Source organism: Furipterus horrens, unplaced genomic scaffold (genome assembly GCF_987537825.1).
Source record: "Furipterus horrens unplaced genomic scaffold, mFurHor1.1.pri manual_scaffold_6, whole genome shotgun sequence".
NCBI classification, from domain to species: domain Eukaryota; kingdom Metazoa; phylum Chordata; class Mammalia; order Chiroptera; family Furipteridae; genus Furipterus; species Furipterus horrens.
Window position 1 is genome coordinate 24,263,218 of NW_028327176.1, and position 18,131 is coordinate 24,281,348.

The 18,131-nt window shown below is 36.0% G+C and overlaps 1 protein-coding gene across 3 annotated transcripts in view; it reads right to left on the reverse strand.

The window, feature by feature from the left end:
- MAP4K3 (mitogen-activated protein kinase kinase kinase kinase 3) overlaps positions 1–18,131 on the reverse strand; it is a 130,513-nt gene that overhangs the window by 64,865 nt on the left and 47,517 nt on the right. For all 3 annotated transcript variants that reach the window (XM_090281187.1, XM_090281186.1, XM_090281185.1), the window contains exons 3-6: positions 7,369–7,459; positions 6,139–6,203; positions 3,708–3,763; positions 3,123–3,170 (exon numbers count right to left, since the gene is read on the reverse strand). In XM_090281187.1, the coding sequence (XP_090137313.1) occupies positions 3,123–3,170; positions 3,708–3,763; positions 6,139–6,203; positions 7,369–7,459 (260 nt within the window). The remainder of the gene's footprint in view (positions 1–3,122; positions 3,171–3,707; positions 3,764–6,138; positions 6,204–7,368; positions 7,460–18,131) is intronic.

Genomic DNA, 18,131 nt, shown 5'->3' on the forward strand with positions numbered 1-18,131 from the left:
GAAGCCTGGAATTTTTAGCCTCCCCCACTTCGCCAAAGAAGGGAGAGGTACTAAAAATGGAGTTAATGATAAGTCATACCCAGGTGAGGAAGCCTCCATAAAGGCCCTATGGTACAGGGTTTGGGAGCATGTAGGGGTGCTGAGCGTGGTGTGCCCTGAGGAGGGCGCGGATGGTCTGTGCCTCTTCCCACGTACCTGCCCTATACATCTCCACGTGGATATTCATCTGTACCCTTTATCACACCCTTTAATAAACGGGTAAACATTAGGTATTCCCCCGAGTTCTGTGAGTTGTTTTAGCAAATTAATAGAAGCCAAGGATAGGGTCTTTGAAACCTCCAATTTATAGCTGGTTGGTCAGAAGCACAGATAACCCGAGCTGAAGGTGGTACCTAAAGTGGGGGTGTGGGGGGCCGGCAGGCCTGGCATGAAATGGGGAGGGTAGTCTCGTGGGACTGAGCCGTTCAACCTGCGGGATCTGATGCCATCTCCAGGTAGACAGTGCCAGAACTGAGTTAACTGTAGGACATCCAGCAGGTGTCACAGAAAATTGCCTCTTGTGGGGAAAAACCACACGTTTGGTGACCAGAAGTGTCAGAAGTAAAGTGTTCTGTGTGAGCAGTAACAAAAACTCACAGGAAAGACACAGTATGGAAGAAATAGGTTCTTCCCTTAATACAGAAAGAACAAAACTGAGCTTTTTCCATTACAATGTCCTAGTAGCATTTTAGCTACTTTTGCTTTTTGACCTAAGTTCAAAGATGATAACAACTACTTTATCCTCAATAAGCTCAAAGCTTTTGGAGGAGGTAGAAATACTATCTCCCAAAGGCACTACTAGCTTTTTATTTATTTTTGCCTTTTTTGTAACTTTTAAGTGAGCAAGCAAAAGTAAGCAGACTCTTTAGTCCAGGGTGCCATCAATCATGTAATTATAATCTTAGGAGGGAAATACTAGGAAACCCCTTCCCGCCCCACACAGAGTGGGAAATAATAGAAGACCGTACCCCTGATATTATTGTAATTCTATAGAATAAATGGAGAAATCAGAAAAAATAAAGAGAAGGGACTAGAGCTGGGATTTTAACTTGATCTAGACCCTAGCTATCCAGGCTTATGCCGAAGTCTTCAGTTTGGTCTTTCTTCAGCTCCAGATTAATTTTCCTAAATCACACCTTGTATCACATCACCTGCACTTATGGCCTTCAACACATTCTTCCTTCCTTCCACCCATCCATCCCTCCATTCCTCTCTCCCTGAGAGACCAGAAGCCACTAAGTGCTATTTTAAGCTCTGGGTTATAGTAATAAATAAATTCCAGCTCCCAAGTAGGTAAGAAAAAAAATCTAAAAATGAGAAACACACACACACACACACACACACACACAAAGGGAATGAATGAATGAACTCACAAATGAATGAACTCACAAATGATTCCAAGCCAAGTAAGACATAAGTTCTCTGAAGACAAATAAAGCTGGAAGGAAAGGCTTCTCTAGGGCAGTGATATCTGAGCAGAGATCTGGAAAGGTGAGGGTGCAGGGCCATGCCAAATATGAGAGAACATTCCAGGGACAGGGGACAGCAAATACAAAGCCCTGGAGCCAGAATAAGCTCAACATATTCCAGCAACAGTAAATTTAGTGTGGCTGGAACAGAATGAGTAAAACGGAGAGAAATGTCAGATGAGGTCAAAAAGAAAGTCGGGGCCAGATCATGCATAACCTTGAAGGCTGTGCTAAGCCACTTGGATTTTATATTGAGTATGATGGGTGGTTTATAGAAGGAGAGTATCAAGATCTGATATTAAAAAATCATTTTGTTTGCAAGATGAAGAAGTGACTACAGAACCAGGAGCAGGGAGACTACTCAGAAGGCTATTACCAAAGTTCAGGTGAGATATAAATATACTGGTGACTCAAACAAGGGTAGAGACAGTGACAATGGTCAGAAACTACGCAAAGGGGCCGAGACTGAAGTCTGGCACACGAGTCCTTGCACAAAGAGGCACCAAGCCACCCAGCCAACCCCATCTGCTATTATTCTCTCATATAGTCTCTTCTTCTCAACACTGTGGTGGCAGCTTTTCTGCTTTCTAAAATGACCTTTCACTTTCTGAAATCTGCACCTTTGCTCACACTGTTCTCTCTGCTTAAAAGCACTCCAAACCTCCCTTCTGACAATAATCTGCCAGTCTTTCCAGATCATCTAAATGCCAATGAAAAAAAACTTTGCTTGATTTACTCAAATTCTTATGATCTCCTTTCCCTTTGAATGCCAAAGCTACTTGCTTATGTCTCTTGTTTATGAAAAATGCTTAAAGTAGAGGCTCTCAAAAGGTGATCTGAGGATCCACTAAAATGTTGCACAAAATTTGAAGGCATGTGTATATGGGCATTTTTTGAGGAGAGGGTCCATGGCTTTCAGCTGAGATGCAAAGGACAATACACACACACACACACAAATTAAAACAAAAAACAAAAAACTTCAGAACCTTTATGCTAGAGAAAACTTCAGAAAACAAAAGAGGAAAAGAATAAGTAGGAGAAAAGGTGAACAAAAAAGAAAAGTGAAAGGAGAAAAAGATCTGAGTTGGGGAGACAGAAATAGAAATAACCGGAGTCCTGCCACAGCACCTGGTTTATCAGAGTGCTTAGCCCCAGCTCATCCAGTGTACTCATGCTCCTCTGCCAGTTCAATGAAGGACCATCAGAAATTATTAAAGTTTACTTTATTCGTTTGGAAACATCATTAAAGATAGTTCCTTGGTACTGCCAAAGTTTACTATAATTTTCAAAGCATGAATCTTCCTTAAAAGTAACTTGGTGAAAGCTATGAATCTAATTTGCATTTTACAAATAAGTAACAAGTAAGTTAAAATGGGTTATTAAACCATTAAGCCACAATTATACACTTCAACAGGGTGAATTTTATGGTATGTGAATTGTATCCCAATAAAGTTACTATAAAAAAAGTAATAAAACTGTTAAAAGTATCACTCAATTTTACTGCTATAACATATTTCAGATAACAAATCCATCCAATAGAACAATCCAGACAATTACAGTCAACAGTCTGATCAGAGAGAGGGCCAACAGGTTAAATATATGATGGGTATGTACCTTTATATCTCTGTGCATTTTTCCTTTACTGTGAAGATAATACAGTCCCTGGAGTTAAAAAAAAAACAAACAGAAAATAAACAAGGTTTTACTACAGAACTCATTATAGAAAGTCTTATGGTAAATCATTAGTTTACTTTACTGATCTATCCTAACAAACAAAAGAATCAAGAAAATAAAAAAGGCAAAGCTCGGATGGGACCACTAATTTTCCTAAGACAATAATTTTCACTAAACTCTGCAAGTAGTTTCAAATAACTTAAAAGGTGTATGTGCAGTCAGTATCAGAATGAATTTCAATTACCATAAGAGTGCTCAATTTTCAAGCCTTGCTTTGGTATTAAGAGGAATATAAAAACATAAAATAACAAATCCATAGCACTTAAATTTTAGGAGTTCACACTGAGGCTTTCAAGTACTTATGTGCTGATATAATGTGCATTTATTACACAAACAATTAAAAAATGTATTACTATTTAAGTTTACCAAACTAGAATATTTAATCCTTACTTTAATTAACAGGCAATGCACAATAATTAAACATTCACTTTAATACTGTTATTTTTTAACTAACACTGTATTTACCTGTAGTGTTTCTCTGCTAACATATGCAATCTGAAGTTCTGATAGAGGTCCCGTTACTGTAAGAGAAGAAAATTAATAAAATTAGAAAAAGTATGTTTATCAAAAGTGGTAACATTTTACAAGTTCCACTAAGCAACAGGTTTAATTGTTTAATAAAAAATTCTAGAATGCAACCTCCTTGAGGCTTGGATTTAAAAAAATCTGATTGGCTCATTGTTGTATCCCCAGTGTTCAGAATAGTGTCTGACAAGGAAAACTTGTGCAATAACTGTTTATGGAATGAATAAAAGCCTGAAATAGTCTCTGAAATTAATTATATTTTTATATCTCACTAACCAATATTATTTCTTAAATGTTAAAAGAAAATATGGCCAAGAGGCTTAGCTAGTTTTTATTAAAGCTTTTTAAAAATTGATGTTACATGTATCATGCCTCATTTAAAATTAATACTTTCCCCTAAAATTATTAGTTTTATAGCTATAAAATTAATATATGTTCACTATAAAAAATTCCAATCAATAGTTTGGAAAGTAAAGGTCTCTTCTCTATTCAAACTCTCACTCAATATAAGGAATATCAATAGTTTGAGCTATAGATTACCAGACAATTTTACGCAGATATTTTATATAAAATATGTATGCATCACACACAAAAACATAAATGGAATCATATTACACATACAATTCTGAAACCTGTCCTGTTCACTGATCATGAACACATTTCTACATCAATAGATATAGCTTAATGATATTGTAATATTTGAAAAATACAAGATCTGTTCAGAAAGTATCCAGCCATTCACAGTGAAAAATAGACAATTATTAAAGAAGCTGCCAGATACAAGAAACACTGTACATAGGATAATGACACCTTCGTCCCCTTCAGAGAAGGTACCTTGGGACCTCACACAGTTCTGCCGCCATCTCTTGCACTGTTCAAAACACTTTGCAAAATGCTTTGCTGGAATTGCCATCAGCTGCCCCATCATGTTTTTCTGAATCTCACTTCCCTTTTAAAGGTGATTTTAGTTTTGGGAAAACCCAGAAGTCGCAGGGCACCAAATTTGAGCTATAGGGGGGTTAAGTCATCTGGATGATTTGATTCTTTCACCAGAAAACTCTGCACAAGACATGATGTGTGAGCAGGCATGCTGTCATGATGAAGTTGCCAATCACCAGCTGCCCATAGCTGCAGCCTTCTGAATCATCCAAATATTTTTCACAGAGGAATGTTCAAGCTTAATGTAAAATTTGATGCAGAATCATTGCTCTACTTGCGTAATCATTTCAAATGTGACAGGCACGTAGGACACATGCTCACTCAAGGGCGTCTACCAATCCCACTGACTTGTACAGTGAAGTCGTCATTGTTCACATATGAGCACTCCAGTCCACTCTCCTTGGCTGCCAGGTTACATCGATGTCGCCCAAACCATTCTTGTTTTATTAACAATGGCTGGACTTTTCCCGAAGAGACCTCATACTTCTCTGTGTGCACCTATCCTCTATGGAAAACATTTAAATAGTTTTCTCTTTTTCACTACTACCTCACTTTAGGGTAAATAAACACATTTGCTGGGAGAGACTATGCTAAAAATCAAATTCTAATAGTGGAATCTTCTGCTAGATAGTGACTTTGTAAGAAGATATAGTGAAGTGTAGTGAAATGGAATCAATATTCATATCCAAATAGCCTTTTAACATCTTTATTACAATTAGTCCCTATAATTACATAAGAGCCCCCAACTAGATATATGAGCTCAAATTCTGTATTAAAAAAAGAAAAAATATTTCCAAAATATTCTCAGAAAATTGACACCATAAATCATTAAGACATAATTTTATTTTACATTAATCAAAAAAGCACACCTCCAGAACAAGAATAAAGCTACTCTGCAGTTTGTGATGGTAACCCATTAATAGAACTATAACAGAAAAGGGAAAAAAAAGATAGTACCAATTGTTTATTTTACTTTAAAAGTCTCATATACTACTGCATTGAAATCCCAATGAAAAATGTTTTAATAATTTTTTAATTCCCTAAAATCTAGCATCTAAGACAGTAAACATTCAAATGATGCTTCTTGAATACATGAGAGCAAAAGCAACTATCTTTGTATTAACTGAGTATACTTTTGGCTTAGTATTAGCCACCAAGGCCTTTGCATATCCTCTATAAGTCTGAATTTTGAAATTTTGAACTAACTACATACAATATTCTTTCTTTAGAATTAGCAAGTATTCAACTGCATGTAATTTTCCAACTGATAAAGCGAATGCTTCTTTAATCCATAAATATATGAAACACCTTTATGTATCCAAATAAAATGATAAAACATACTTTACTCAAAACAACATTTATTTTAATATAGTATATTTCTATATATTAAGAAATTCTACTTAATCTCTATAAAATATAACTTTAGTCTTACCATGATAAATATCCTGTAAAGAACCACCTCCACAAAATTCCATGCAAATCCAAAGTTTGTCTCGCCTATAGAGAAAATAAGCATGTATCTATCACATTTTCATGCTTAGAACATGGACAGTTAACTACCTGTGCTGGGCTTGTTCCATAAAATAAAAACTGATGCAGAAACTGTGTTAGGTTACTAATTGAACCACTTACCACTAAAGTAGTTTTAAATGGGATGTGTTAAGGAACCCATTTAAAATGCAAAGAAGTCATTGACCTGGGGGTAGTACTTGTCCCTACATGAACTAAAGTCTCCATTAAACCCACCCTTTAACGTTATTGAAGGTGGGGCAATCAAAGCTGTCCAAGAGTGGTCAGAATCAAGAAGAGCTGATTCCCATTCCTTTTCACAAGCTGGGAAAGAGAGGGCAAGAACTGCTGTGCCCACATTAGAAGAGTTAGTGTTTTGTACCTGGATCATATAAGAATGGGAGCTGCAAGGAATTCCATCCTTACACATCCTATATTGTGTTGAAACAACCTGAAGAGTTTTTTAAGTACATAGAAACACATTCTCCAATCCTCCCTTTGGAAGGAACCTTAAAAACTGGGTCACAGCATTAAACTCAGTTGCACACAGAAGTCAATGGGAAAACGAGATGTGACCCTGAGGTCATCCCCTCTGGAATATGACCGGGGGAAGCCGGCCTATCCTGCTAAACCAAAACAAGAGGTGGCAAATTCAGTTTTTCTAGATTTACTCAAAGACCTGGAAAAATAAGAAGTCAGGGAAATAATTAATAGTTTCTCAGCCCTTTGGACAAGATGCAGGAAAGAGATGATACAATATTTTGAGGCTAGAAGCATAAAAGAAAATAAGTTTCTAATAAAAACATCACAGGAAGAAACGCTCCTGACTTTGTAAACTCACCCAAGTCTAGAAGGGGCAACAGATTGGCGTATTTAGATCTCTATTCTACCACAGGGAGACTAACCATAAAAGTAAGTTTTTACTGTCAGCTTCCTCAATGAGACCACATCTAGAATTCCCAAGAGCACAACAGACAATCATAGACTATGATATTAGTTACAGAATTAACATAAATAAAAATTCCATTCATAAGAAAATATCCTATCTTCAAAGCATGAAAAAAACTATGAAACATGGACGACAGTTAACTTTATTTTGTTAAATGTATTAAGTGATGAACCATTATTGCTGTTCAAAAAGGAGACAATGTACCTGAGATAGCTTCCAAAATAAGCAACAATATTTGGGTGTTTACAGTCCTTCATCATAATAATTTCTTGCTGCACAACTACAAAGTCTTCTCCTAGAATTAAAAAAAAAGCATGTTGAATATTTAATACGTAAAGTAAGTTTCAAAATGTCCACTTATTTCAAAATATAATAAATGTTACTGATATTACTTTTAATGACAATTTCAGTCATTGTCTGACAGAAAGTAAAACACAGTGAGTGACTAAAAGCATAAACTATGGTCCCAGACTGTCTGGATTCAGATCTCAACTCTGTACCTTATGAGGCTGTGTATATTTGGGCAAGTTACTTGACTTCTCTGTGCCAATTTCTTGCTCTGTAAAATGGGGATAAAAATCATAACCTATCTCATAGCACTGTTGGGAGAATTTAAACTACCCAATATGTGTAAAATACTTAGAACAGTGCCTGTTTGTGGGCCATCTGGTAACCCCAGTACTGCTAGAGTGTAGGCCTCAACCCTACAAAAAGTCTGTGGAAGTACATTTGATACTCTTGGTGTATAAGTTTCTGCTCTAACTTTTGAATCACCCACCATTAAAGGAGTTTTAAATTGGCTGTTAAAGAACCCACTTAAAATGTGTAACAGTCATTGACCTGGGGGTAGTACCTGGCCCTATGTGAACTAGAAATAATTCTTTTTGAAGTTAGGGCAGGAACCCTAATACACCAAGAGTGTCAAATGTGCCTTCACAAACTCTTCATAGGGCCAAGAAGCCTATACTCTAGCAGTACTGGGTTACCAGATGGCCCACAAACACAAGCTGAGCCGGTACTCCAGTGCCCTGTTCCAACTGTGCTGGGATGCAGAATGGGATTGTATCTGAGCCTGGTCAGACTATTAGCAAATAATCTCTTCTTCTACTCCCTCTCTGCCCAAATTCTTCAAAATAAGATCTGGCAATGCTATAGCAGGGTCACATGCTGTGGGTCCTCAATGAATATTTGTCATAGAGAGAAAAAAGAACTGCAATGAAGGCAAATGTGGTGTACCAGAGCCTAGGAAAGAGTACAAATGGAAGTGCTTGCATTTAACTCAAAGTAGCTTTATACTACTATCTCAGTTTTTAAAGTATTACATGCTCGAAGACCCCGATTAAATGTATATTAGGCAAAATAAAAACAAAAGTCTTCCAAAGTACCCCCCAAATCATAAGTATGAGGTTAGAGCAAGGCCTGACATTTCTGGCCTTGGTACTTTTCCATTGTAAAGGTAACGAACCCTTGAAGTAGCCTAATCAGGAACCATTGGACCCAATATCAAAACTTACCTTAGTGCTCAGTTACAAGGGAAGAAGTAATAAAGAACAGACTGTATGTTAGGTTCTTAATTTCTGCAATGAAGTGTGTACAAAATCAAATATCTCCAAAGGGAGAATAAGGAAATTTTTATGCTTCCAAAGTTTCAGAAGAAAATCCCAAGATCTTTTTCTGAGTTCACCTCCCACCATTAAGAATTCCAAATTTTCAGTACATTAAAAAATATCTAAGTTAAAAATAATAAAGCTAAAATGGGACTAATACCAATTTTCAGGGATATACTAAATTCTTTCAAAGTTCTAAATTTTGCTTTCTCACTTGCCTCTCAATTACACTTTCCCCCAATCTGGTGAAAGGGTTACATGAGATCAGAGTTGATCCAGTCAGGGTGAACTCTAGGACTTGAGTTTGATGGTGAAACAGCATCTCTCTTTCGGGGGGTAGCCCTGAGAATTTAACAGTCATCATACAAACTCAAAGGGAGCCAGCTTTAGAAAACAGTTGATCAAAAAACATTGACAAGGAACAGGAAAAAGGAGGAAGGAGGAAGGCACGAGATGATATAATTCAGATATACCCATATATAACCAACAAATTCCCTGCCACCTCGAACTGTGGTTTCTGTTACACACAACTAAGCATCACTACTTCTGCAGTGATCTTTGTACATATCACTGTCCTTATGACACTGCAATAATGTCTGCATGTCTATGTCCTAACTAGAATAATTAGGTCCTCTAGGACAGGATTATGCCTTTCTCATCTTTGTATCCCTAGCACTGAATATGTATGAATAGAACTGTTTCCTGAATCAATCTACAATACCTCATAATAATTCTCCATGATAACTCTCAATCAGGTATATCTGCTTTTAATTTCTTCCAGTTATACAATTAATTGCTCATGTACTACTCCTGTGCTTTCTACTAAAACCTATGAGTGGCTTTAAGTCTTCAACTACCTCTTTCCCATAAAATGTTGTTGACCCAAAGTGTATTATCTTTTTCCTAGTAAGTCATTTCCATGTGATCACAAGAATGGTCAAATTAAATTCAACATTTTTGTGGGGAAAAAATCCAAAGAACTAATCTATAACTCATTTTTTAGACGTAACTGGAAAACACAGGTTTGGGTAGGAATAAAAAAAGCAAAGGTTAATACACTAATAATCCAAAGGAGCCTAATGGTGGATTTAAAGAATTTTCTTCAAAGCTCAAGAGAAATAGATTCTAAAGAGTAAATTAACAACCTTTCCACCCAATTCTAGAACACCTGATAGGATACTGCAGAGCAGAATGTGACCACACAATCTCTAAAAATTATTTCCAATTCTGAGTCTAAGATTTTCTGATAAAAAACTTTGAACATTAAAGTGAAGAATACATCTCCTAGAAGATGGAAAAAAACAAAAACAAAAAACCCAACTGAAGAAAAACAGGCAAGCCTACAAGTAGAGCAGATAATGAATAAAGTAAGTAAAGAAACAAAAAATACAAATACATGCAAAAATCTTAGAACATGACAATATTAAGCATTCAATAAATGTTAATTATTTGAAGTAGACCAAATAATGACCCCAAAGGTATCTAGGTCCTAATCCTGGATACCTGTGAATATTAACTTATGAATAAATGAGTTCCACAGATGTGATTAAATTAAGGAGTCTGGGATGGGGGATTTTCCTGAATTATCTAGGTAGGCCCTAAATGTAATCACAAGTGTCCTTATAAAAGGGAGACTTGACTGAAAGAAGGCAATAAATAACATAATAGCTTTGAAGATGGAAAAAGGGGCCAAGAATTAAGGAATGCAATCCTAAAGGCTAGAAAAGGCAAGGAAATAGATTCTCCCTTAAGTATCTCCAGAAAGAGGCCCTGGCTGGTGTGGCTCAGTGGACTGCACGCCGGCCTGTGAACCAAAGGGTCACCAGTTTGATTCCCAGTCAGGGCAAATGCCTGGGTTACTGGCCAAGTCCCCGATTGGGGGTGTGTGAGAGACAACCACACACATTGATGTTTCTCTCCCTCTCTTTCTCCCTCCCTTCCCCTCTCTCTAAAAATAAATAAATAAAAATCTTAAAAAAAAAAATTCTCCAGAAAGAGTGCAGAGTGCAGCCTGCAGACACCTTGGTCTTGACCCAGTGAGACTCATTTTGGACTTCTGAATTCTAGAACTTAAAGAGAATAAATTTGTGCTATTTCAAGCTACAAGTAGGGTAACTTGTTCAGTAGCAATTAGGAAACTAGTACACAATTACTATTAACATCATTATTGTGGCAGAGCTGGCTAGCTATTCACAAATAATCTGTGCTCTCCCTCACATAGTGTGGAAGTTATGGGTGGGAGGCAATCACCAGTTAAAGACAACATTTCCGAGTCAACGTGATTATTGATGTGCTCAAAATACTAGTTCTCACCAATGGGAACGTGAGCAGATGTACCAGCAGGCTACACAACACTGCGAAGCCACAGCAAATGTAAGAAGTCTGCGTCCCCGAGTCACTAGTTATTACAGCAATAACATTACTGTAAGCTGCATGGGCACTTCACTTACAGATCTTTCTGCTTCCATTCTATTTTAAACACAGAAGTGGAAATTCCCATCTATGCTATGTGCTAAAGTATTTTAATAATAAGACCAGTATTAATTTACCTTTTGATGTGTGATACCATTCCAAATATATAATAAACTACATGTCATATTGCAGAAACAATAAATAGAATTAAAAGTATTTCAGTAATCCATGGCTCCCTTCCTACAGCTGTGATTCTCTTAAACAAGTTGTCAATTATTGTCTCAAACTACCAGAGTATGAAAAAATAATGAAATCCACTTATTTTCATAAGCTATGAAATCCACTGGCTGATTATAATTAGTGTTAACTAATTATAGTATACAATTATAAAATACTTTTTGTAAAACCACAGAACCAATGCCCAATTTTTAATCTTCAGAAAAAAATACTCAAACCATAATTCATACCACACAGTAATTACAAAGTATCTAATAATCTTGACTTCTAGATATTTCAATATAACAAAAATAATTGTAATAGCAATACTAATATTTTTAAGTACTAAAAATGAAGAAAATCACTCTTCAAATATTTCATTTGATGAAAATAATATATAAGCCTATTTGTTTGGCCATATTTTAGTAAGAGTTCATGATTAACAATGATTAAGAGAAGTACAGTAGTCTCTCTCTCTCTATCATGGTTCACTTATCATGGCCTCACTATATCGCGGGATTTTTAAAAATATTATATTTAATTATTCATCGCAGATTTTTTGCTATATTGTGGGATTTTGCGGTACTATATATGTTGTTAAAGTTACGTAGGTTTAAGAGTGTAGAATGTTTAAGAATATAAGTAGTGTTTATAAAAGTGTGGAAAAGGTTAATAAGGGAATGGGAATGGTTTATAAGTGTGTGGGAAGGGTTTATAAAGCCTTAAAATATATATAAATACTAAAATAAATGTAAGGTTCCTACTTCGCGGATTTTCACCTAATGTTGGGGGGGGTCTAGAACATAATACCCGCGATAAGTGTGGGAATACTGTATCACACCTGCCCAAATTGTTATCAAGCAACTTGCACTGAGAACAGAGTCCAGCACAAAGTTTGAATAGATTTTGGCTATTTATTAGCAAAAATGTGTCATGGCTTAAACCAACCTCTCTCTAAGATAGCTGTACATTTTCTTATTCTCCTATCTTCTTCATTAATTTGATTTACCCAATAAATATTCATGGAGTGTCTACTAGGTGCCAGGCAATATATCAGGCACCAGGAACCTTATAGTAAAGAAGATGAACATGAAGTTTGCCCTCATAAAAATTATGGTCTAGTGAAGACTTTAGCACCACTACACTCTTAACGATACCATTTTTTTCCTACTAAATATGTCCTTGTTACTTTTCTCCAAGAACTGTTATTATCAAATAGTGAGTTCCTTTACCACAAGGACCATTTCCTGATGCTGATAATGCTAGTGCCTAACTAAGAAGAATCTTAACAACATAGTCAACAAATACTTGTGGCATTTCCCTAATTCTTGTTTCTGTAATATATATTTTTCCACATTACATTTTACCACTGAGGTCCTATTACTGTTCAACTGTCTATTTTTCCTTTCAATTGTCAGTTTTTGCTTCATACACTTTGGGGCTTTGTTTTTAAGTGTAAGTATTGTTTCCTACTCTTTTTCATTAACAACTTAGAGAATTTACATTCTGGGCTTTTTTTTTTTTTTAATTCTACATTTTACAAAGGAAGTGACAGTGTGCAGTATTTGTCTTTCTCTGTCTATCTTATTTCACTTAGCATACATAATACCCTCAATGACCATCCATGTTGTTGTAAATGGAGGACTTCCTTCTTTCTTGTGGCTGAATAATATTCCACTGAATATACAGTATTCCCTTACTTATCGCAGGTATTATGCTCTAGACCCCCGCCACCCATGATAGGTGAAAATCTGCAAAGTAGGAACCTTACATTTATTTTAGTATTTATATATTTTAAGGCTTTATAAACCCTTCCCACACACTTACAAACCATTGCCAGCCCCTTATTAACCTTTCCCACTTCCCATTAACCTTTTCCACACTTTTATAAACACTACTTATGTTCTTAAACATATTCTACAGTCTTAAACCTACGTAGCTTTAACAACATACGTATACAGTACTGCAAAATCCCACGATATAGCGAAAAATCTGCGATAAATAATTAATATAATATTTTTAAAAATCCTGTGATACAGTGAGGCCATGATAAGTGAACCGTGATATAGAGAGGGACTACTGTACATACACCACATCTTCTTTATCCGTTCATCTGCTGATCGATACTTAGGTTGTTTTCCTATCTTGGCTACTGTGAACAATGCTATAGTGAATATAGAAGTGCAGATACCTCTTCAATATCCTGTTTTCATATCCTTTGGTTACATACCCATAAGTGGAATGGCTGTATCATATGGTAGTTCTACTTTTTTTTTTTTTTAGGACTCTCCACGTTTCGATAGAGGCTGTGCTATGGGAATTTACAATTCCCACCAGCAGTACACAAAGGTGTTCTTTCTCCCACATCCCCACCAACAGTTGCTATCTCTTGTCTTTCTTATGATAAAAAACTAAAAAGCTTCTGCACAACAAAGGAAACCATCAACAAAACGAAAAGGCAACCTAGAGAATGGAAAAAATATTTGCAAATCATACATCTGATATGGAGTTAATATCCAAAATATATAACAAACTCATACAATTCAATAACAACAACAACAGCAACAAATCTAATTTAAAAATGGGCATAGGATCTGGATAGACATTTTTCCAAAGAAGACATACAAATGGCCAACAGGTTCTTGAAAAGGTATTCGACATCACTAATCATCAGGGAAACAGAAATTAAAACCACAATGAGATACTGCCTCACACCTGTTATGATGGCAATCATCGAAAAGACAAAAGATAACAAGTGTGGGTTAATATTTTCCTGAGAAGACCTCTGAGACAACAAGGTCATTTATAATACACCAACAAAATGTAAACTTTGTTAGAAATAACAGTCTTAAAAAGGAAACTGGACTTTTTTCTTTACTGGTATATTGTAGGAATGCAATAATTATTAAATCTGTTAGCAACATTTCAAGTAAAATGCCAGGAGTCACTGGTTTGCATTACACATTTAGATTCAAGACTATGCAGGAGGATGAGATTATGGAGTGATATATCTGGGTACTACTTTTCTATATTCTATAAAGGAACTTCTACCTCTCACTGAACATTTATCATAGTATTTGTTATTTTTTAAACCCACTTTATGAGTAAGACCTAAGATAAATTATGAATATATGTTTGTTAACCTCTGAGACTTTGGGGAAAAGGTAATATGGTTGTATAATTAATGTAACAGGACAGAAAATTCACTAATAAGCAGTTTTTAAAAGTGAGACAAGTTTACCTACCCTGGACTAATTCCCTGAAAACTAATTTCCTAATAACTTTAATTTCTAGTGAAAAGATCTTTGAACAGGTGAAAATTAATGACTTTGCTTTCAGCTGTTCTAACAATAGTTCTTGAATAGTAACATAGCTATGTTAATGGGAATAATAAAAAATGGTTGGTTTCTAAATTCAGTAAGACACATAGCACTGTATAACAGTCCCATCACTGGTAACTAGTCAGTTCCTTCTTCTAGTCCCCACAATGCCTCTTACAACAATAAAAGTTATTTCCATTATTCTTCAGATATCCTACTTACCAACTTCTGCTTCACTCTCATTCACTCTCAGCTAAGGACCTAGATTCCTCCATTTGAGAAAATGGAGACCCTGTTGTTAAGCTCTTTTTTTTTTTTTTCCACTACCCTCCTTCAACTTTAAAGCTCATCTATATTATGCCCAAACTTGGCCTTTATAAGGATGTGATCCCAAAGGTGGAGAGGAACCTCCTGCTCCTATCTCCTTCCAAGCCCTCTCAGAACCTTGCTCCATCACTGCTTATATTCTCTCCACTGCCACTCACTTTGCCTTTGAGCCTACAAATACGCTCAAACTTACTGCAATATAGACCTTCCCTTAATCTTGCTTATGCGACATTAAACCAGTCCCCTATTATTGCTTTTCACAGCCATATTTCTTTAAAAAACAGTTCAAGCTATGCTTACTGTTCCTTACTTCCATTCAGTCCTTAGCCCAGTCCAATCTATTTTTCATCCAACTACTGAAATTACTCTTGCAAAGGTCCATGCCATTTTTAGACCCAAATCAAAGGCCTCTTTATAAATACTCATCCTCCTTGATATTTCAGCAGCATCTGATACTAGTGACCCCTTCTTGCCTTCTGAAACTCTCCAACTTCAACCACAACCAAACACAAGTGATTTTCAAATCAATGCCTCCAGCAAAGACCTTTCTCTTGAGTGCCAGATCTGTAGATCAAATTGCCAATGGTACATACAGGGTGGAGCAAAAGCAGGCTTCCAGTTGTTTGTACGGAAAATACTACAATTAATAATAATACAAGAACAAACTGTGTTTTGCGTACTCACTACTGTAACCCTACCTTTGCCCAACCCAGTTTCTACACAATCTCTGAACACCACATAAGCAACATATCTTAAATGAATGGAAATAATTCTTTCTCTTCATTCTACCTCTTAAATATCTCTCAGTTTCAGCCCCACTATAACTACCTTGATTCAAATCCTCATAATAACCTCAAATTGCCTCTTGGGGCAGAACACTGCTTGGGGCTACAATCTTTTTTTCTTCTTAGACACATAGCTGCCTAGCTAAAGACCACATTTCCTAGCCTCTCTTGTGTATGTGTAGCCATGTAGGTAAGTTCTCAGCAATAGATAATGAGCAGAACTGGTGTGTGAGTTCTTTAAAACAAAAATTTCTTACCTTGAAGTACCTCTCTCTCTCTCCCAGCAAGCTAACAATGGACACAAAGGTGACCTGTCCTTACCTAAGTGGATGAAAGAATGCTCCACTGGGTAACAGCATACAATGGGAGGAACATGCGTCCCCAAATAACTACCAGCGTGAACTCACCTGGGAACTGTTATACGAGAGAGAAATAAATGTTTACCTTATTTTGGTTACTTTATTTTGGGTTTCTTTGTTATAGCATTTAACCTGAACCCTAATACCCTTACCCTTCTTGATGATTCTCGTTTCCAGTATAAACTTACATTTCAATACATCTGCCACATTATTGCCAGTTATCTTTTAGAACATAGGCTAAACATTAGTCTTCTCCCTAATAACCTTTTTACAAAACTTTCAAACTGTTTTCAAAGTGGATGCACCACTTTACATTCCCAAAAGCAGTGCACGAGGGTTCTAGTTTGTGGTTATATTTTCAGTTCTTACCTTCAGCCATACATGCATAAATATTAAGGGCTGAAATGATACAACATTATTAGCAGGAGGAAGGAGGGTAGTGAGTATAGATGACACAAGGTTGGCATACCTTGAAAACTGTACTAGCACTACTAATAATAACTACTTACTATGGCAGATACTTACTCTGTGCCAAGCACTATTTATATGTGCTTTAGGTATATTAGCTCATTTAATTTCTATAACTACCTTAAGAGAAAGCTACTATTATTATCCCCATTTTAGAGATGAGGAAACAGAGGTCCAGAAAGCTTAAGCAATATGGTCAAGCTAGGACTAGAATCAAAGTAGTTTTAGAGTCTTAAACCACTAGGCCATATACTTTAAAAACAAAACAAAAACTTAAATATAAAAATTCAGGTGACGTCTATGAAAATTTAAGTTGGGAATACAGTATTAACTAAATTTAAGTGTATATCTAGTAACATGTATATAATATCCTTTGTTATCTCTGAGTGTTAGAATAACAATAATTTTTCTTTTTAATTGTATTTTCTACTTTTATTACAATGATCGATATATGCACGGCAGTGTTCAAGATTTAACAGCACAACAATGTAAACATTTCATTGATTTTAAAAAAATGACTTGATGAACTATAAGGAGTTTTCAGGTTTCTAATTTTTTAAGGGAAATTTTAAGATATATGAGTGAGTTCTATGTACGAGGCCCGAAGTTCAGTGCCAGGACATAAAGTGGATTAAAACCTAGAAACAAAGAAAGGCAATTCCAGAGTAACAACATAGCCGTGGTTAAGTGCTATACCAAAGTTATTCCTGCTGAGGAGTCATCTTAATCAGACCAGAGGTCAAGGAAGACTTCCTGAAAGAGAAGGCACTAAACTGATTTGGGGGACTGATGCACATACAGACTACTGCTGATTTAGAGACTACTTCATCAAGTAACTATTTCTTAATGGTTAAAAATGAAGGCCCTGATTAAAATACCAAATCTTTTTTTAAATCTCAGATTTTGCCAATTTCAAATACCCTGCTTAAGTTTCTCGCAAACTGAAGAGCAGAAGACTCAGAGAAAAGAAAAAACTATCTTGTGATGTAAGAATGTAATTACACTACATACACAAAATCTGTAAATACATATAACTGGAAAAGTAATTTTTATTCATTATATTTCAGTGCAGTTTGATCACAGTCAACACAGCTGTCAAATTTCATCTTAATGGCACTTCTAAAATCTAATGATCATCTAAATCAGGGTGAGCACAGCACAGCGGCAGGTGGCCTGCTTTGCTAAGAATGGTTTTTCCATTGTAGGAGGGGACAGGGAGGACTGTGGACATATGGCCCACAAAGCCTAAAATATCTTACGGTTTAGCCTTTTTACAAAAGAAGTTCCCACCCTTAAAAGAAATTATTGAGTGGATTTCTGTTATACTGAAGCTAAAATCTGTTTTACCAATAAATTTTTATTATCAGTTTGTAATGAAAGAAGCCATCAGAAAGGTACTATCATCGCTCTGGAACTCAATCTAGACACTAGCACAATTATTTGCTGATGACAGGACGGAAAAAAAGAGAAAGG